The 22305-nt window shown below is 36.8% G+C and overlaps 1 protein-coding gene and 1 long non-coding RNA gene across 4 annotated transcripts; one reads left to right on the top strand and one right to left on the bottom strand.

Moving 5' to 3' along the window:
* Nucleotides 1–146: 146 nt before the first annotated feature.
* LOC121375308 (ATPase family protein 2 homolog) lies at nt 147–19931 on the top strand. Of its 3 annotated transcripts, none has more exons than XM_041502696.1 (15): nt 147–509; nt 2153–2420; nt 4029–4096; nt 5201–5749; nt 6150–6279; nt 7450–7506; nt 7797–7920; nt 9050–9178; nt 10139–10256; nt 12249–12379; nt 12909–13118; nt 14909–15042; nt 16851–16977; nt 17149–17313; nt 19137–19931. In XM_041502696.1, exons 1-15 carry the CDS (start codon nt 317–319, stop codon nt 19311–19313), a joined length of 2580 nt encoding a protein of 859 aa, XP_041358630.1. In that variant the 5' UTR covers nt 147–316; the 3' UTR covers nt 19314–19931. The 3 variants fall into 3 exon arrangements, with proteins under 3 accessions (XP_041358630.1, XP_041358631.1, XP_041358632.1); XM_041502697.1 differs by lacking the exon at nt 19137–19931 and adding an exon at nt 17943–18005; XM_041502698.1 differs by lacking the exons at nt 2153–2420; nt 4029–4096; nt 5201–5749.
* On the bottom strand, nt 19614–21332 carry LOC121375309. Its single transcript, XR_005958300.1, has 2 exons — nt 19979–21332; nt 19614–19902 (listed from the first exon to the last, which is right to left on the bottom strand). It is a non-coding gene; the product is annotated as an uncharacterized LOC121375309 (long non-coding RNA).
* Nucleotides 21333–22305: the final 973 nt, after the last annotated feature.

Here is a 22305-nt window from a genome sequence, read left to right as displayed (position 1 = left end):
TTTTTTAAGTATTTCGAAACTCGGTTTGCATTGACTTGTATATATTTGTACATTTATTTAATAAAACAACCATTAAAGTGTTAAAAACTATTCTGTCTAAATGCAGTCTCGCGAGATTATACGTCTTGTTAAAACCAAAACAAAACCACGTGTTTTTTTGACATGCTATAATTAATGCCTTTATCTTTTATTGTACCGCTCTGATATCTATGTCATTAAATACATCGGCTCATTTTTGTACCGTAACTTTCAGTATGATTTTATTTTAAAAGCCGACAAAGTAATTGAGTAAACGTGTATACAACTTCCAAGTGTAATGTCAAAAAAAAGAGCTAAGAAGTCTGAGTGGAAGGAATGCATGGTTTGCACGTGTATTATTAATGATCGTGATGTAACAAGTCACCGTGATCAGTGTTCTGCAAGCTTACATTTCTCACTTCAAAGAGCAGTTCATGGCTTCATCCGCGATTCTGTTATTTATGGTGTTGCTAGTCCATTGATTAACATAGGTAAATTTAGAAATGATCCACAATACCATATCCATAGTATGATAACTGGTCAAGACCGATTGTTTATTTGTTTATTTGGTATCGGGTCGTTTCGTAACCATACCGTTTCGTACCCAAAAGCATACCAGTTCGTACCCAAAGGCATACCAGTTCGTAACCAGAGGAACATCGGCATACCAGTTCGTACCCACATTTGTATTGAGTGATTATTACAACAAATTTGTTGCTAAATGTTGCAATATGTTTGTAATATAACATTATAATTGTGTATTTAAAAATATATATTAATGTTAGGTGTAATGTATGACATTATTTAATTGGTTACGGACTGGTATGCTAGTGGTTATGAAACGGTATGGTATGAACGGGTTTCTGTACAAAACGTCTAGAAATCGTTTATTTTTAGCTAAACAAAATAAAAGTTCATTGAAACAAGTACCATAAAGTGTGGGGTGGGGTGGGATTTATTTTCCATTCGTCTATCCATCTACTGGACCATTTATCCCACATTTTTTTCTGACTTTAAGCAATGATTCAGATATTTTGTTAAGCTTTACCATGTAGATTTACTGATCAGGTTTGACTTTCATGGTGATTACCAGGGCTTCTAGATTATGGTAGCCCAACTCCCATCGGACTCATGGCTAGTGATATTTAGTGTTGGGCTAATAAATAATTACTATAACTAGCCCGACGGCTAGTGGAAAAAAACCCTTGTCAAATGCTGCATTTACATATTTTGCAAATATGAATATCTTGCCTTCTCTTTCCACCCCAATTTAAGGATTTTTAAGCTCAATCTTCCTCTTTAGGTGACATATCTGATTATTACTATTAGTAAAATTGTATTTATTTAAAGTAGGGCTAGTACACTTTTAATCATGGCTAGTACATTTTTAAAATCACTGATCCCATGGCTAGTGGATTTTTATAAAATTCTAGAAACCCTGTTTACCCTCTCTTTTTTCTTCTTTTTCTTTTGCCAGAGTTGTAGCCCTTTAACATAGGTAGGGGATATGTATAGCTTGAGTACTGTGCCATTCGAGAGCTAGACGGATATTTGGATGGTTATGATTGCTCTCTGCCATCAGAGATAACTGTATAGCGAAAATAAGAAATAGTTGGGTAGGTAAAGATTCCCACTCTAATACAACAATAACCCTATATAATGTTTGACGTTAAATACCATTACATCGATAATTTTCGAGTTCACTGATAAGAAATATTCACATATTAACCAATAATACTTATACTATGTACAGGAAGAAACTCGAAAGTATCTCCTTTTAATAATATTCCAGTTAAATATGTAGGTCCTGAGGATATTGGTGATTAATATGTCAAATATTTGTTATCAGCAAACTAAAAAATGATTAGTGTAATGATATTTAATGTCAAACATGGGGTTATTATTGTATTTGAGTGGGAATCTTTGCTTACCCAATAGTCGGTAACCATGACAGGTTTTCGCTATACAGTTATCTCTGAAGGCAGAGAGCGATCATAACCATCCATCTAGCTCTTCAAAATTCACTGACAAGTTTCATTTGTTCAAAATCTATGTATTCATGTATTTTTAATATTAAAGTCACTAAAGTGTTAACCATTTTGTAGATCTTTTTTTTTCTTTTTTTCTTTTTCAGACCTGAATGTTCCAAAATATTGCAAAGACAAAATAGTTGTTTTAAACCCAAGCATGATGCTGTTTTGTGGATTGTCGGTTGGTAAACCTTGTGTTGTAGAAAACAAGGTGGTTAGATGGGCGTGGCCATATAATTCTGGTCCACCCACAGCTGTGTTGATTGACACTGATCTCATGATTTTAATTGGCTGTTCTAAAGGTGATATAGTAACTGTTGAGTCCTTGCATGATGAAGATATTTTTGCTGCAGAAGTTATTTTAGAATGTTGGTGAGTAGTTAATAAAAAGTTTGTTTCAAAGCACAATTTGTATTAAAGTTAGTGCTAGCTGTGAGAAAGTTTATCGAATAGCCCGAACTGTTGATCAGAAGAAGTAGCTTCTGACATGGCAGGTGGGGGGTAAGAAAGTTTACCGAATAGCCCGAACTGTTGATCAGAAGAAGTAGCTTCTGACATGGCAGGTGGTGGGTAAGAAAGTTTACCGAATAGCCCGAACTGTTGATCAGAAGAAGTAGCTTCTGACATGGCAGGTGGCGGGTAAGAAAGTTTACCGAATAGCCCAAACTGTTGATGAGAAGAAGTAGCTTCTGACATGGCAGGTGGCGGGTAAGAAAGTTTACCGAATAGCCCCGAACTGTTGATCAGAAGAAGTAGCTTCTGACATGGCAGGTGGTGGGTAAGAAAGTTTACCGAATAGCCCGAACTGTTGATGAGAAGAAGTAGCTTCTGACATGGCAGGTGGCGGGTAAGAAAGCTTACCGAATAGCCGGAACTGTTGATCAGAAGAAGTAGCTTCTGACATGGCAGGTGGCGGGTAAGGTGCTCACCTGATGCTTGGTTGGTTTACGATTGATCCTCGTACTGTATGTGTATATTGGGCTATTTCTCATTCCAGCCAGTGCACCACATCTGGTATATCAAAAGCCGTGGTATGTACTATCCAGTCTGTGGGATGGTGAATATAAAAGATCCTTCTAAGACTGGTTGATATACAATAGCCAATGATTAATAAATCAGTGTGCTCTAGTGGTGTCATTAAACAAAACAAACTTTAACTGATATGGCAGGCTTCGTTTCAAGCAGTAGATAGACCAAGTGTTAGTTTTTGTGAGACCAAGTGTTAGTTTTTGTGAGACCAAGTGTTAGTTTTTGTGATAATTTTTTACATAAGACACTAGCCAATGAGGTGTCAACCATTATTTTCTTTAAAGGGACATACCCTAGTTTCAACCCGTGAAAATTAACACTAAGTATAGTTAATCTACAAACCTGAAACAATACCCTCTCAAAATAGACTAAAACTCAACTCCATAACTGTTACTTTTCAGACACACATGCGTTTTTAAAAATATGAGAAATGCATTTTGTGATATTAAAAATACCAGGATTTCCAAAAACACTTCGAATGTACAGAAATTGATAATCTAAAAAATACAATCTAAGTAAAGTATGATTTAAGTTATCAAAAACGGTTATAATAGTAAAAAATATGCGTTAGTGTTTAAAAACTAGGGTATGTCCCTTTAAGAATTAACTCACAGCAGTATCACTGTCATCAGTGGTACTTATGGCATTGAAATGATGAAAACCTATGTTGTTCGTAAAAGAAACTAACCAGTGTATGAGTCCTGCATCACATGTACAGATGTTACAATTTAAACAATTAACTTTTTTGTACTACTAAAGAGCAGGATGCTGTTACTGCTTTATAATGGCTAACAATTTGTTTTTATTTGACCAAGTTTAGAGATTGAAGCCACTATATCAAAGAATGAAATATCACATGCTGTATTGTAAATACTTAAATAATTAAAATACATGTGAGATTGCAACTTTAAAAGATATATTTAAGTACATTGTATAATTATTTTTTTCCAGTGAGCATTGTGAATGGAAAGAGTTTTATTCCAATCAAGATTTTACAAATTACATTAAACTTAAAACAGGTATGAATAAAATATACTTAATTTATAGCTATGTAATGTTTATAGCCATTTTGGATTATCATCTGTAAAAAGTAGTGTGGTAAGAAATGTTAGTCCCTCATTCCCTTAGATTAGATCACTTAATTTTTACCGATGTCATACAAGTAGTATCAAAGGCTAAAATTTGTACACACCGTTCTGTCTGTGGGGAAGCGGGTGCAGACCCAAGAGGAGGGTGCAACTCCCCCCCCCCCCCCCCCCCACCCTTTAAATTCAAAGTGCCCCAAAATATCCAGTGTTTAGCAATGCATGTATTGGTCTGTAGTGGGGAAACAAGTAATTTTTTGTGTCAGCTCAATATTTCTTTGGAAGATTGTCATATAAATAATATGTTAGTGTACATCTGGATACCATACATGTATGTGTCCTTTTTATATGCCCATCTGTTGGTCTTATTATGGTATGGCAGTCTGTTAACTTTTTCTTGTCTGGACTATATCTTGCATACAGGATCATAAAATTTCACATGTAGGAACAACTTGAGATGGTGGTGTGTCGTGTACTAATACAAGGTCACTGTGACCTACTTTTTACGGTCTACTGCACATAACAGTAAATCTTTGTCCAGACCATATCTTGCATACAGATGCATACAGGACCATCAAACCACATGTAGGTACAACTTGGGATGGTGGTTGGTCCAAAACAAACCGTACATCCATCCCATTGCAAATATTTCACATAATTAGAATTGAATCATACCCATAGCATATTAAACTCCTGATGGGCATATCATGTACCTCACCAGGACTCTTGTTAAATGTTTCAAACCTCCCTGAATACTGAAGATGCTTTTTTTTAAAATATTGTTCACACTCCTTAAAAAATCCACCTACATCTGCCCCTGGAAAGTGCTGTAAAACTCGTGAAAAAAATATACCACATGGATGTGTTGTTATGCACAATAGATTTAATGTCACATTTACCATGTCTGATACCTGATTAGTAATAGACAAAAGTGTATGTCATAAAACAGTGGTTCCTTTTTCTGTGTGATAAGCAAATCTCCAGCTTATAGTTTATGATTTTACTTATTTGATTAGATGAAATTATCTTTATTTGCAGTTAACACATACATTACCAGAGGAGGCATCTTTAAGATATCATATTTTGGACAAGAGTGTATATTTACAGTTGTTTCTCTGGGTGAGAAGAAACCTGCAACAGCTGGTATAAAACTTGGCACTGATTCCACCAACCAGCAAGATCTGTCAGATAGTCTGGCAAGCTTGGATATTTCTAGCACATCAGAACCAGATGACCAGTCAGACAGAGATGTTTCAAATTTGGACCAATCATCAACTAGTTTAGATAACAATTGCAATAACCCTGCAGAAAGTTCGAGAACACCAGATGGCAAGAGACAGGAGATGACCAACTACAAAACTCCAGATGTTCACAAAATAAAGTCAACTCGGTCACAACAAAGGAAGTTTTATAAAGTTTGTGATAGTACAACATTCTGCGTACTGAGTCTAGATTCATCAAAAAAATTTGAGGAGAAGATTGTACAGAATAGACTGAAGATGCTTGGTGGTCTCACGCTACAAATAAAGATGATACGAGACATGATTGAACTTCCACTGACTAAACCAGATCTTTTTAGATCATATGGTACATAAGGGACTCTTGATATTTACATTTTGAAATTAAGTTTGAATGTTTGTAACAAGATGGATCTTTTTATGATGCTCAACCATGGTAATATACACATCATACGTAATAATTCAGCGATTACCTAGATTGTTTGGATAACAAAAATCAGATAATTTAAGCTTTTCGCAATAAAAGGACTAATGAAATGCAAGTTGCTGTTGGTGATTATAGAAAACTCCAGACCTTGTTGTTTCACAGCAAGGTCCGAAACCCTAGTACCAGTCTTACTTTCTACCATTCAGAATTTTGGCCAAGCTTTAAAAAAATTATTATTTTGCAATCCATGAAAATGGCCGCAATTAGTTTTTCCACCAAAATGTTATTCAACCTTTTCCATTACGTCTTTGTTTTGTGACAGGTCTATCATTGCCACATGGGATTCTCATTTATGGACCCTCTGGAACGGGCAAGACTCAGCTAGCAAGATCTGTAGGTCACGACATTGGCATCCATGTAGAAAATGTCGCTGGACCAGAACTTTGGAGCAAGTTAGTATTCAAAATTTTTATTCTACGAAAAATTACACAGTGTAAATGAATGAATAACAATTTAACAACACCCCAGCACAAAGAATACATCAGCTATTGGGTGTTAAACAATGGTAAGTAGATGAATGATATATGGTGTGATGTGGCTGATTACACAGGTAGGTAAAATAGACTACATAAAATAGCTGTGTTTTATTTGTTTTTAAACCTAGAAATTCTTTTCTATTTTTTATTAAAAATTATTGATCATGAATTATGTCACCATTAAAAAATATACCGGTATATAGTTAATTTTTATAATTAATTTTTAATTAGTGTGAACAAATTTCTTTGGCTAATTGTACTGAAACTATGTACTGTAGAATACTTTATTTTCGCGTGGAATTTATTTTCGTGTTTTTCGCGTGTGAATGAAATTCATGAAAATATATTCCACGCGAAAATAAAGGCCGACAAAAAATAAATAAATATGTAGTCTCGTTCAACTATACCACATTAGTTTCCGATGTGCGAGGCTAGTAGTAACAAAGCGGTGCTCCCTCCTGTCACGGAACAAACCACAAAACACAAAAGCTGTTTAAAACTTTAAATCAAGTACATACATGATAATAAAACAATACTAACACTAAAAAGCTTTATGCTGTTTTCCTAAGCATGTGCTAGCGATCAGTTCATCGGACAGAGTCTACACGTGTTCAATGACGGAAGTAAACATGCATTATCACAGTATATTAAAAATGGAAGTGAAAAAATCTGGACTGGGCTATAACAATTATAAGGATTAAGAAAAACTGCACGCGGTAAGCACCTTCTGTAAGCAATGCATATTAACTTGTAAACAATAAAGTCTTGATTGGTTAAAGCAGGAAAACTATTGTTTTATTTGTATAGCACTCGTGTGTACATGTAGGATTAGTTCTACAGATTAGCATAACAACCGGCAAAACTAAGTCCTGTTTTTAAAACAAAATTATTGACATCTGTACTTCTTCTTTTTTTTTTTATTGATGGGGGTTGGAGGATTCGCGAAAATAAATGTTTGCGAATTGACCCATTTTCATTAAATTGCTAAATTTTGATCCCGCGAAAATAAAGTATTCTACAGTATTATTTTTCTTTAAGTATATATCTGACTATACTAACGTGACTTCTTATGTTTTGTCTTGCCAGATATTTTGGTGAAACTGAAGCAAAACTACGAAATATTTTCAAATCAGCTCACGAAAGGTAAATATTGTTTTGAGTTTCTATGTATTTAAAATATTCTTATCAGTTTTAATTAAAAAGTTGTGAGGAAGCTGAATGGATTGAAGATAATGTTAAGAGCAGATATCAATAAGTATTATTTTTTATCTTGTATATATGTATATGTACATATACATATAATGCACTCCATATTATGTTATATACAGTTATTTTAGTCATGGTCCAATGTTAAATATACACTTCTATTTGTACTATCATCTTATTGGGTTGTTTTTTCATGTTTGTTTCTTTTGTTTTGTTGTTTTATTCAGAGCCCCCAGTATAATTGTTATTGATGAACTGGATGCACTTTGTCCACGACGCGACACTTCACAGAGTGATCAGGAAAAACGAGTCGTGGCCACGCTTCTGACCTTAATGGATGGAGCTGCTGAGGTGAGTAGCCAAACTATTTGGAAGGACAGAAGAAATTATTTATTTAACACCACCAAAAAAAAAGAAATGTTTTATTTAAGGATGCACTCAACACATTTTATTTACTGTTATATGGCGTCGGACATATGGTTACGGATCACACAGATATGGAGAGAGGAAACCTGCTGTTGCCACTTCATGGGCTACTCTTTTTGATTAGCAGCAAGGGATCGTTTATATGCACCATCCCACAGACAGGATAACACATACCATAACCTTTGTTATACCAGTTGTGGTGCACCAATGGGCCCAACAACAGGGATCGATCCCAGACCAACTGCACACCAAGCTTTACCATTGAGCTATGTCCCACCCCTTAACACCACCAAAGACATTTTGTTTTACAGTTATATGGTGTTGGACATATGGTTAATGACCACACAGATAATTAGAAAGAAACCCTGCTACCGCTACCCTTTTCAATAAGCAGAAGAGATCTTTTATATGCACCATCCCACAGGCCGAATAGTACACAGCCTGTTGTGATGGGAAATATCCCAATGGGATCAATCCTAGATCAATCTCGCATCAGGCAAGCAACATTTATTGTAAAATTCAGTTACCTATCTGTTGGGATATCTTGACCCAAAAACATTGAGAATAAGTCCGTCTTTGAATGCTTGGTTTTGATGTTTTTTGTTGCACCATTTGCTTTGACCAGTCGAGCGTTGTTAACCTTCGGTCACATTCATTTCAGTAATGCCAGAAAATAGTAATTAATACCTTAATTTTAACATAATGGCACAGTATCAGTGACTTAATAATATCACATTTTTAATGAAACATACAATTGTTTTGTTTAAATTTTAATACCAGAAGTAGTATTTGAGATCAAAATATTACGATTAGAACCGAGTGTATAATTCAGAATTGTTCCTATAGAATGCGGAACATGGCGAAACGTTAAAAAAAGTATGATAAAAAATGTATGATAAATGTTCACTTGGCCTATTTCTATCAAACTTCTCCCGTTTCTTCTGGGAAGGAAGAAGTCACTTCTCCTACTTTTTCAAGTCTAGATTAGGGCCTGAACATTGGCTCTAACATTCATTGTTCGTATATTTCTGTGTTATTTTTACTCTTGTTTTAGTCAAGTACACTATGTGTGGTTCTTGGTGTGACCAGCAAACCTGATGTTTTGGACCCGGCTCTTCGAAGACCAGGCAGGTTTGACAGAGAAGTGGAGATTGGGGTACCTACAGCTGATCACAGAAAAGAGGTACAGTATAGAAAACACCTCAAAACTGGACCCACTATAATTGAGAATTGCCTCAAAACCAGAGGTTGTTTATATATAGGTAGTCATTCTGCAAAAATACCCATTTCAATGAAGTATAAATTTCTTCCACACTAAAAAGAAATAACTCTAACAGGATTTTCTAAGTATTTTGAATTCAGGGGAGGGTTTGTCAAAACAGCATTCTCCCCCTAGATCCTCACCTGTGATTATGTAGCAATAAACATAAGTTTCAGTCTTGTGTCATTCATGTGAAAACAAACATTCTACATAATTTGACAAAATCTTTTGCATATCTACAGATACGTTGGTTGGGACTGTCAGAAATAAATTCCATTTCACTCTGGAGTCTCATCATTCAACAAACATCTATTGTTTTACATCATGATACACTTGTGTCATTGCAACCAGTGCCCCATGACTGGTATATTAATTACTGTCCTGTTTGTGGGAAAGTGTATATAAAAGATCCTTTGTTGCTAATGGAATAAATACGGTAAAGTTTCCTCTGAAAACTACATGTCAGAATTACCATATTTTTAAAATCCAATAGCTGATAATTAAATAAGAAGTGTACTCTAGTAATATCATTAAACAAACCAAACTAACTTTTTGAATTCTGTTTTACTCCTTCAGATTCTCAACATTCAACAAGCAGGTTTAACATTTTGCATTACGGTACACTTGTGTTAAGGCTTATGGATGTGGCTCATGCCTGCGGTGCGGCTAAAAACAAATTGCAGTACATTGGCGTCAATGAGAGCTTCTAGACAGGATGCATGTGATACATGCATTTGAAAACATATGCAGCCAGCCGCAGTGAAATAATCGTATATGGTTTATATGCCGAAAACATAAGCCACAAATGCAACAGATGGACTGCATGCATGGGCTGCATCCAGTCTTTATGAGCCTTTACTATTTGAGTTTGTCTGTTTACAGATTTTATCGAAGCTGTTTGTGAATGTTCCTCACTGCTTGTCTGATGAAGATCTCACTGAGATAGCTGAGACGACTCACGGGTTTGTTGGAGCAGATCTTGCAGCTCTGTGTAAAGAAGGTAACCACTCTGCTTATACGAGATTAGATTCAAATCTATAATGATGTCACACATTTGTATGTCATTGCCATGGTGTTAGAGTCTCAAACCCTATTGCAGTCTTGAGACTCTAAAAGTTTTATAAGCACCGGACCAGGGCCCCATTCCACGAAGCGATCTTAGCTTTAAGATCACCTTATATGCGTGGCTACCTTATGGAGTTACGGTGCTCTTAGCGCTAAAATCACTTCATGGAACGGAGCCCAGGCCTGGTGCTTATAAAATGTTTAGTTCTAGACTCTAGACACTAATGTCATGACATAGCCATACAAATTGTATGTGTGCAACGTCATTAGCTGGGCTCGAACTTAACGATGGCACCGACAGCAATTGCCGTTGTTGAGATATAAATTGCCATAGGCCAGAAGCATCACCGATGGCACAAAAATGCCGTCAGTAAAGCTCCTCAATAATGGCAAAATGTTTACATCTGATATACATTGGCTGCCAGTATATAAAATTAGTACATTTAAAATATGTCTACATACAGCAAAATAACCTTTCAGTCTTATTTATTTGCTGCAAAAGTCTTCTTTCTTTTTTTTCAGTTGCCATGGGCATGCTTTAAATTGCTGTGGGAGACAAATTCTTAAGTTTGAGTTCTGCATTAGAGATCGAGTCTGGACTCAAAAAGTCTTATAAGCGTGGGCCCTGTTCCATGAATCTGTCTTACAGTATACAGTAGTTATTTACTAAGGAGATCTTAGTGCTAAGATCACTTTGTGGAGCGGGGTCCAGGTGCTTGTGACACATTACAGTCTTAACTTGGAACTGAATTATTTTGCTGCTTTTGAGTTGACGTTCATTCCGTAGTGTGAAGGTTTGGTCTAAGGTGGTGCATATGAAAGATCCCTTGCTACTAATGGAAAAATGTAGTGGATTTCCTCTTTAAGACTATATGTCAAAATTACCAAATGTTTGACATTCAATAGCCGATGATTAATAAGTCATTGTGATCTAGTGCTTTCGTTAAACAAAACAAACTTTCTTCCTTTCTATGAGCCCGTGCACCAAGACTCAAAAATCTGTAATGTCATCACATGCAAGCAATTTGTAAGAGTTGCCATGACTATAAATCTCAACACATTATTAAAGACTTGAGTTTAGACCTTCAACCTTAATTGGATAGAAGCACAGAAATAAGTATACATGAAATGAAACATTCTATAAGCATGGGTCCTGAAGTTTCACTTGGTGTGTATTTTAAAAATGTGGTCTTTATAGCACCTAATGAGGGGCGGGACGTAGCCCTGCTTGAGGTTTAGGATCGATCCCCGTTGGTGGCCCATTGGGCTATTTCTCGTTCCAGACGGTGCTCCACAAGTGGTATAACAAAGGCCATGGTATGTACTATCCTGTTTGTGGGATGGTGCATATAAAAGATCCCTTGCTGCTAATCGAAAATAGCCCATGAAGTGATTACAGCAGGTTTCCTCTCTATATATCTGTGTGGTCCTTAACCAAATGTCTGATGCCATATAACCATAAATAAAATGTGTTGAGTGCATCGTTAAATAAAACATTTCCTTCTTATAGCACCTAAAGGTTCAAAACCTCACACCTACTTGATATGTTCTGGTACTCATCTGCAAGTGGTAACACGTATTTAAACATTAAAAAAAACAAAATTATATGATGGGGCGTTGGGTCAAGATTTAGATGGTCAACATTTGCTAATATTCTATGTTAGTTCATCATAGAGTGTACTTAACAATACAGATTTTATATAACTTGTATTGTTTGTATATTTTTATAACAATGATATTTTCTTTACACATTTATGTGATGTAAGTTACAAAATATTACTGGGGGAGAGGGGGTATAAAAATGCCAAATTTTTCATTACATAATTGTTCAATGGCCTCTTACTGACTAACAGCAAGGAGTTGTTGCCACAGAAAAACTTGTCTTGGTCTTTCTGAATTAAAAAGTAGTAGCACTGCTTGATTTCAGCTGGTCTTCAAGCCGTTAAGAGACTGTCAAGTTGTTCATCATCAGTGAAAATTGACCGCACCCACATGGCTCATGCAGTCAGCGTGGTTCAGCCCAGCGCCATGAGAGAGGTCCAGCTCGAAGTACCAAAGGTGAAACATTTAATCAAATTGTCATAAATGAGTTGTCTGCATTGGTAAAGCGCACATCTGGTGCAGTCAGCCTAGGATTAATCCCCATTAGGCAATTTTTTGTTCAAGCCAGAGCACCACGACTGGTATATCAAAGGTCGTGGTATGAGCTATCCTGTTTGTGGGATGGTGCATGATATAAAACATGTTGCTATTAATAGAAACCTGTAGCAGGTTTCCTCTCGAAGACCATATGTTCAAATTACTAAATGTTTGACATCCATAAATCAATGTGCCCTAGTGGTGTCATTAAACAAAATTTGTAAATCTTTTGTGAAAAATGACTAGAAATTCAGTTGAATATATTTTTTAAGTAAAACAAAATACAACTCAAGAATGGTTGGCCATTTTAGATATGTCTGCAAGATTTTAAAATAAATTTGAAGAACCAACTGTTTGCTTTTCGTTCCAAGCTTCACAATTGGTTTTGTTTTCCAAATAAAACAGAAATGTCTGTATGGCAGTTTTTTAAGACAATATCTTTGTACAGATTTTGTGGTCTGACATAGCAGGGCAGTCCGAGTTGAAGATGAAGTTAAAACAAGCCATAGAGTGGCCCCTGAAGAACCCTGAAGCATTCCTCAGGATGGGGATCACACCCCCTAAAGGTCTGCTTATGTATGGACCTCCAGGCTGTTCCAAAACCATGATTGCTAAAGCTCTGGCAACCGAGAGTGGACTTAACTTCATAGCTGTCAAGGTAATGATAGAATTTTTTCTTTTCAACATTACCTGTCCTCAACAAGTGCACCTCCCTCCCATGCAAGTGGTCTGGACAGAATATCCTAACAGCCAATAGGATGGCCTAAAATTCTTCTACTGTATGCTCCCTATAGGTAGTACTAAACCAAATAACTTACGGCTGGGTCAAAGTTCGAGGTGCACCGAACTTTTGATAGAGAAGTGAACACCACAAGTCCTGTGATTGGTTATAAATGTGAGTGTGTTGGTTGTAAAAAAAAATTAGTTTCATCTGGGCTAAAAATGTATGCAATTTTATTTCATCTAGTACCACTGTGTCAAGTAGCCTTGTGCTTGGAACATGTATGGGGTACCTGTTAAAAAAAGTACTCAAATTTTTTGCGGAACTAGGGTAGTCGTAGACGCTACCCGTTATCTCAGAAATGAGCAGCTTGACACCCACTTTTTTGTGTTTCACTTTAAGGGTGAGGGGTGGTAGTATTTATATCCGTGGCGTTTATGTCGATTGATACGTTGCAGGTAGGAGTTTTAGCCACATATGTTACTATTGTCGTATATGGGATTTGATTTAGTAGTATACACCCTGTAGTTCCGGTGATGTGACTATAACTTTCTACTTTTTCTCTTCTCTGTCAGTTTTCTCCAGTTTACAATTAAATGAAATCAGTATAAATTGAACTGGCTTACTTGCGGTTTGAAGGAATATTGATACATTAACACAGGATTCTCAAATGATGGGTGCATTTTTTTTTAATCAGTCTGTTAAATCACTGCATTTATTTAATGTCTCAAGTTAAACGTAACAAAATGCCAATGACAGAAACTGGGTAACTGAAAATAATGTTTTTAGTTTTGTGAGAGTCATGGTAACTCAGTTATATCTTCACCCATGGAATTTGTTAGCAGACAGACAGATCAGCTCATTGTCTGTGAACTGACATAAGAAACCTGTTGCATTAGTAATCAGAATGACATGCCAAATTACTCAATTCCACAAGCAAGGATTTTAGTACAGCATTGTACTCACTTATCAGTCGGGCATTTCTATTTTTGAGGGAACATCCTTGTTGCAATTTAATTGATTGAACAACTATAACATTATTAAATATCAAACAGTGTACAATTAACATAACGAGGTGTTTACATGTATGTACATGCTTTTCATTCAAAGCTTGGTACATTTTCGTTTCTTTTTTTAGTAATTTTGTCCAATAATGTTTCAACATCCACAAATATCAAATTAGTTTTATTTGCAATAAGCTGCTCACAGTTCTTACATTCAGTTTGTTCCTGCTGTCAGTTTTAATCATTTTCAAATGTGAACACTGGGAAATGTGGAAACTTGGAAAGAGATGATATCCAGTAACTTGGTAAAATTGTGACAACTCCTATATAGACTTTTTGATGATTAAATTGAATCATAAAAATGAAAAGTGTGCAGGACATCAACCAGAAGGGGTTGTGCATCACAATTTAGGGCAATACGGCAAAAAAAGGCAGGCATGACACAGCACCCTTCTGTTTATTACTAGACTGGGAACATTTTGTTTCATATCACATCGCGATTCGCTACACAAGTACTGGTGATCGCTACACAATTTTGTAACAATAAACAGTAGTTGTTAATCAATTTATAACAGTAGAAATATCGCCAATCAAGATTTTGAAAATAAAATATTCCCTGCTAAATAAAACACTGTCAGTACCCATTTTGTTTTGGCAACACTGAGAGGCTTAACTGTATATAATAATATATTATTTCTGATATATAACTTGTGTTTTTACAAGGGTCCCGAGTTGTTCAGCAAGTGGGTTGGTGAGTCTGAGAAAGCTGTTCGAGAAGTATTCAAGAAGGCCAGGGCCGCTGCTCCCGCCATCATCTTCTTTGACGAGATCGATGCTCTGGCTGTTGAACGGGGGAGGTATGTGCACCTCAACAACAAGGCTGACATGTAGCTCACGCTGCGTTTGTTTTGGCACTCAATAAATATTGTTAATTCACAAGGTCCAAATTTTTAACACTACTTCACCAAGTGGAGAGCGTTCAGGCAATTTATAGACAATCAGCACTGTCAGTAAAATCTCACACACCCCAACTCATAGTTGCATGAATAATTTTTGTTCTGCTATTTCTTCTTAATGTTGTGTTCACGGGTTAAATTTTGCCAAACGAACGCTTTTTATAACTTGTGAATTGGAAAATATGATAATCACGACTTCTAATGAATGCAGCATTAGCACTAAAACATGCCCAAAGTGCAATGGCTTGTAGGATGAATTGCTCTTGGTCAACCATTTCCCCATCTAGTGCCCCATGACTGGTCTCAGATTCTAGACTTTAACATTTTGAGACTTTAATGTCATGACAACACCAAACAAACTGCATGCATGTGACATCATTAAGATTAGAGTCCGACTAAAGTTTTATAAGCACGAGCCCTAGTATATCAAAGACCATGTATGTGTTCTGTTTGGGAAAGTGCATATGAGAGATCCCTCACTGCTAATTGGTAGTAGTGTATTTGGGTGCAGTAGGTTTCCTCACTATATTGCAGTTAACACCAGTAGCCAATGTTGAAAATGACATTACTTTTTGAAATGTTTGACAAATTCTTGAGTTAAGAAAGAAAGAAAGAAGTGTTTTATTTAATGACGCACTCAACACATTTTATTTACGGTTATATGGCATCAGACATATGGTTAAGGACCACACAGATTTTGAGAGGAAACCCGCTGTCGCCACATAGGCTACTCTTTTACGACAGGCAGCAAGGGATCTTTTATTTGCACTTCCCACAGGCAGGATAGCACAAACCATGGCCTTTGTTGAACCAGTTATGGATCACTGGTCGGTGCAAGTGGTTTACACCTACCCATTGAGCCTTGCGGAGCACTCACTCGGGGTTTGGAGTCTGTATCTGAATTAAAAATCCCATGCCTCGACTGGGATCCGAACCCAGTACCTACCAGCCTGTAGACCGATGGCCTGCCACGACGCCACCGAGGCCGGTCTCTTCGAGTTAAGAGATAAATCAGCTGACAACTGTAATCTTCTATAAATAGAGGATATTATCCGAGTGTCCATGACAGACGATGTTTACAACATGATTGGCTAAATTATCATATTTCCCTCAGCGAGGGAAATATGATAATTTATGTACAAGTGTTATAAACATTGTCCATCATGGACACGGATGTAATATTCTGTTTGTTACCATAGAATTATTTTGCTAAATTAGTAAATATACAGTCCAGTTAATGTTTACAAACTACCACACTTTCTTTGCCAACAGAGTAATTTGTATTTCTTGTAGACATCTTGAAAACCAGATCACAAGTCAACCCGTTCTAAAGTGATGTCTTATTAATAACCTCTTTATAATATAATCTCAAGCTTAATACAATGCCTTTTTAGTAAGCTTTATACTTAACTATAATTTCAGTCTGCCATTACTCAATATTCAAATGTGACTCGGTAATTATTTTGAATGGAAATGACATTAAACACAAATGACTTCATTGTGGTTAGCCTCAGTGAAGACTCTGGAATGTTATATTAGCCAATCAGAAAAGGGGTCTACTTTTATTACAGCCAATTATTAAACAACAAAGCTAAGAGGACATACCAATATGTTATGACATACAAGGGAAATCGTACAATAAATATGAACCCTGTTATGCTGTTCCTCATTTGTATTTAATATTGATTTGTTTTGTTTCTGTCGGTCAGTTCGTCCGGTGGTAGTAATGTTGCTGACCGCGTCCTGGCTCAGCTTCTCACCGAGATGGACGGTGTTGAGCAACTGTCTGACGTCACCATCGTCGCCGCCACCAACAGACCAGACATGATAGACCAGGTAGGCAGAAAGAAGAAATATTATTAAAGTGCAGACCATAAAAAGATCAGTATTGCTTACGATACATATGGTACAGTGCACAACTCTACAATACAGCAAGTTTTTATGTTTGAAAATTAGTATTTTTGAATAAAATGAATATTTGCTCTATATTTTAATATTTGTCTGTAGGCGTTGATGCGACCAGGCAGAATAGACCGGATTGTGTATGTACCCCTGCCTGATTTTGAGACCAGGCAGGAAATATTCCAGCTACTGTTCAAGAAGATGCCCATTGGACCAAGTGTTAATTTACAACTGCTTGCAACAAACACAGAAAGATATTCGGGTGCCGAGGTAAATAAATAACTTTTCTTTCAATCAGAATGTCTGCACAAGTTTCTGGTTAACGGGTGTATGTGACAGCATCTCTACCTGTGCCAATTTTTTTAAAAACATTGTTGCATTCTCTCCCTTGACTATTAGTTCCCTACTGGACCAACCGTAGGGGACTATAGCTTTCATCTCCATCCTCATGTCTCTGTCTGTCTGTCACATATAGTTTTCTAGACATTTGTTTCACAATGCCTCAAGATACTGAGCTGAAATTTTGTATATAGCTTTATCATGTTCTGATACAGATAAAGTTTGACTTTCATGGTGATTTACTACATTTTGCTACAGTTATGGCCCTTGAACTTAGGAGATACGAAAATCTGTTTTCCTGACTCTGCTTCACAATGCCGCAAGATATTGAGGTTAATTTGTTTTTTGTATAGATTGACTTTCATGGCGAATTACCCATTTTTTCACAGAGTTATGGCCCATGAAGTTAGGAGATTCAAAAAATGTTTTAGCTTGGTAGGGGACATGTCCTCTCAGCATACTTGTTATTATTGTTTTTTGATGTTCTCAGTGTGAAGGAAGTATTGCAGATTGATAGTGATTTTTGGGTTGTGTTAATATGACGGGTACTTGTGTTCCAGGTGACGGCGGTGTGTCATGAAGTGATTTTTGGGTTATGTGTGTCGTGAAGTGATTTTTGGGTTGTGTTAATATGACGGGCACTTGTGTTCCAGGTGACGGCGGTGTGTCGTGAAGTGATTTTTGGGTTGTGTTAATATGACGGGCACTTGTGTTCCAGGTGACGGCGGTGTGTCGTGAAGTGATTTTTGGGTTGTGTTAATATGACGGGCACTTGTGTTCCAGGTGACGGCGGTGTGTCGTGAAGTGATTTTTGGGTTATGTTAATATGACGGGCACTTGTGTTCCAGGTGACGGCGGTGTGTCGTGAAGTGATTTTTGGGTTATGTTAATATGACGGGCACTTGTGTTCCAGGTGATGGCGGTGTGTCGTGAAGTGATTTTTGGGTTAGAAAGAAATGTTTTATTTAATGACGCACTTGACACATTTTATTTTACGGTTATATGGCATCAGACATATGGTTAAGGACCACACAGATTCTATGAGGAAACCCTCTGTTGCCACTACATGGGCTACTCTTCCGATTAGCAGCAAGGGATCTTTTATTTGCGCTTCCCACAGGCAGGATAGCACAAACCATGGCCTTTGTTGAACCAGTTATGGATCACTGGTCGGTGTAAGTGGTTTACACCTACCCATTGAGCCTTGCGGAGCACTCACTCAAGGTTTGGAGTCGGTATCTGGATTAAAAATCCCATGCCTCGACTGGGATCCGAACCCAGTACCTACCAGCCTGTAGACTGATGGCCTGCCACGACGCCACCGAGGCCGGTGGGTTGTATTAATATGACAGGTACTTGTGTTCCAAGTGACGGCGGTGTGTCATGAAGTGATTTTGGGGTTGTGTTAATATGACTGGTACTTGTGTTCCAAGTGACGGCAGTGTGTCATTAAGTTATTTTTGGGTTGTGTTAATATGATGGGTACATGTGTTCCAAGTGACGGCAGTGTGCCATGAAGTGATTTTGGGGTTGTGTTAATATGACGGGTACTTGTGTTCCAAGTGACGGCAGTGTGTCATGAAGTTATTTTTGGGTTGTGTTAATATGACGGGCACTTGTGTTCCAAGTGACGGCAGTGTCATGAAGTGAATTTTGGGGTTGTGTTAATATGACGGGTACTTGTGTTCCAAGTGACAGCGGTGTGTCATGAAGTGATTTTGGGTTGGGTTAATATGACAGTGCTTGTGTTCCAGGTGACGGCGGTGTGTCATGAAGCAGCTCTGTGTGCTCTACAGGAGGACATCGGTAACGAGACGGTGGAACCACGACACTTCGACAGAGCTCTTGGAACCGTGCAGCCTCGAATCAATGACAAGCTTATCAAGTTTTACAATGATTACCACAAACAGAGTGGATTACACACTATCTGACTTTCAGTTATTTAATAATAAAATAAATAACAAGGACAAACTTGTCAAGCTTTATGATGATTACCATAGAGTGGATTAAACACAACCTGATCTTCAGTTTTTAATAAACAAAAAATAACAAGGCCAAACTTGTCAAGATTTATGATGATTAGCATAGAGTGGATTAAACAACCTGATCTTCAGTTTTTAATAAAATAACAAGGACAAACTTGTCGAGATTTATGATGATTACTACAGAGTGGATTAAACACAATCTGACCTTCAGTTTTTAATAAACAAAAAATAACAAGGACAAACTTGTCAAGATTTATGATTAAACACAATCTGACCTTCAGTTTTTAATAAACAAAAAATAACAAGGACAAACTTGTCAAGATTCATGGTATTACCACAGAGTGGATTAAACACAATCTTCCCTTTAGTTATTTATTAATAATAATAATATATAACAATAATGAATGTGTCACGCTTTATATTCGCACAGAGTGGATTGAAAATAAATTGGCCTTTAGTTATTTAATAATAAACAAAATAATAAAAATGTTTTACAATGATTACCACAGAGAGAGTGGATTAAACACAATCTGACCTTCAGTTATTTAATAAACAAAATAAAATGTTTTACAATGATTACCACAGAGAGAGTGGATTAAACACAATCTGACCTTCAGTTATTTAATAAACAAAATAAAATAAAATAAGAATGACAAATGGGTCCAGCTTTATGAGGATTACCACAGAGTGGACTAAAGAACAAAAATCTGATTTTCAGGTATTTAATATAAAGTAACAATCGAAGTTTGTTCCATCAGGGTACCCTACAGGGAAAATACAGGGATTTCAGTCCGATTCATGGAAAATCCAGGGAATTTTATTTGGGTGTAATAGAATCTGGAAAAATATCAGGGAATTTTGTTGAGTCCTATACTGTATATACATGGATACCTATACAAAATAATGTGAAAATGTAATAAACCTAAGATGTTGGTGTTTTGGATTCCTTTTGTCTTTTTCATGAGGGTATTGAATGATGGCTACTGATAATTTCTAATGTGTGTTTCAAAACCAATTTATTTTTATTGAGAAATCATCTGGTCACTTTATCAAATTGTACCACCAAGGAAAATGTCATGTTTATATGATCTACATGTAGCACCCAAAACACTAGAAGTCAAGAGTAGAAGGTTATATCAATCATAATCTATATACAAGTATTGTTATATTTGTAAACCATAATCTTTATATTCAGCATGTAGCTTTTACATGTAGTTATAATACAACATAATGCCCAATATTCCCCCCCCCCCCCCCCCCCCCAAGGACCACATGTGTAGTTTTTATGGCTAGACAATAATATTACCAATAACTAGAACACTGGAAAAATAAATCCAAATTAATGAGTTGAAATGTAAACACGTATATATATATATATTGTAACAGTATGTTCATTATGGTGTTTGGTGGTGAAGGTGTGGCTATTTGGGGTGGCAGGAGGCCCTTGTATACAATAAAAAATCTGGGATATCAGACGGGGGGGGGGGGGGAATCTTTTACAAAATACATGGAATTTTAATTTGAAAATTCTGTGAGTACCCTGTCTAACAAAAGTCTTCACATCTAGTTGGACATTTTCTTTTTTAAATATTTAATACATTTTACATTTTTTAACATGCATTGAGATGAACATTTATGGGTGCAGCCATAAACCAAGTTTTATTTATCTAGGACTGACAGTTTTTTAAAAGAGATACCTAAAAGCAAAAAATTAACAATGAATGAATGTTAAATGACACACCAGCACAAACAAAGGCAACTTTTTTTCTTCTTTTTTTTATCCCACTGCCCCCATTTCTTTCTCCTTTGAATTGTCTCATTTCTTACCAATCTGGCAACTCCCATCTTTCAACTTCTTTCACTGTCCACCTCCACATCCCAGTCTTTGTCTCTCCAACTGCGATAGGTGCCGTCTCTTGTGCCACACACCTGCCATTCCCCATCAGCTTTTAGCTGTGGGCTTAGTCTGACCTCTTCGGGGAGGGTTCAGTAGTTACTTCTGGCATTGTTAAGAGGCACTTGTAACCACCTACTATACACCCCTACTACTGGCGGTCGTTAGTTGGTGGGTCAGACCAGCTTTATTAGCGGAAGAGGATGAGGATGCCAGGTGGGTGCAGGAAATACCATGGAGGAAGTTGAGACAGATAGGCGATGGTATGGACAGCTCAGAAGATAGAGTAGTAGAAAACTGACAGAAAGGGTTGAAACAGGTTGAAATTGTGGGAGAAATTGGAAAGTTTGTTTATTATTAAGATAATGAGAATGATAGGCAGAGGGTGATAGATGAGAAAGATGAATGAATGTGCGAGCCAGCTTTGACAGGGTTTAAACCAATGTCGTCAGCTTGATTGTCCAGCAGGTTATCCACTAGACCATGGAGCTCGCTAAACAAAGGCAACTTAAAGTACATGGTAAGTGAAGATGGTAGGCCAACTGACCATTGTTTAACTCGTTCCACCTGGGGTTTTTTACTTTTTTTTTCAATATATATATGTTTCAGGACTCCCTTAATGAGTTAAAAAGTTATAAGTTTGGCTTGTATAACAACACCACTAGAGCACATTGATTAATTAATCATCTGCTATTGGATGTCAAACATTTAGTAATTCTTACACATCATCAAAGGAAACCTGCTACATTTTTTCTTATGCAGCAAGGGATCTTCTATATGCACTTTCCCACAGACAGGAAAGCACATTTCATGGCCTTTGACCAGTTGTGGTGAACTGGTTGGAACGAGAAAAAAACATCAATTGAATGGATCCACAGAGGTGGTTCGATCCTGCGACGCGAGCACTCAACTGACTTTATTTCCCCCCCCCCCCCCCCAAAAAAGAACAGCATAATATCTACCTGGTCCCTGCCATTACAGGTATATCAATATAAAGATGGAACCTAACCCTAACATTAAAACTAGTTCTCAATCAAACTCTAA

Source organism: Gigantopelta aegis, chromosome 6 (genome assembly GCF_016097555.1).
Source record: "Gigantopelta aegis isolate Gae_Host chromosome 6, Gae_host_genome, whole genome shotgun sequence".
In the NCBI taxonomy this organism is placed as follows: domain Eukaryota; kingdom Metazoa; phylum Mollusca; class Gastropoda; order Neomphalida; family Peltospiridae; genus Gigantopelta; species Gigantopelta aegis.
Note: the sequence above shows the minus strand (reverse complement) of the source record. Positions and strands in the feature narration are given on the sequence as shown.

Bases quoted from the DNA above. Each gene is read 5' to 3' on its own strand.
- LOC121375308 (XM_041502696.1), top strand. From the start codon at position 317: ATGTCAAAAAAAAGAGCTAAGAAGTCTGAGTGGAAGGAATGCATGGTT. The intron at 10,257-12,248 runs GTAACCACTCTG...GCTTGATTTCAG, and splicing joins TGCAGCTCTGTGTAAAGAAG to CTGGTCTTCAAGCCGTTAAG. The intron at 15,043-16,850 runs GTATGTGCACCT...TCTGTCGGTCAG, and splicing joins CTGGCTGTTGAACGGGGGAG to TTCGTCCGGTGGTAGTAATG.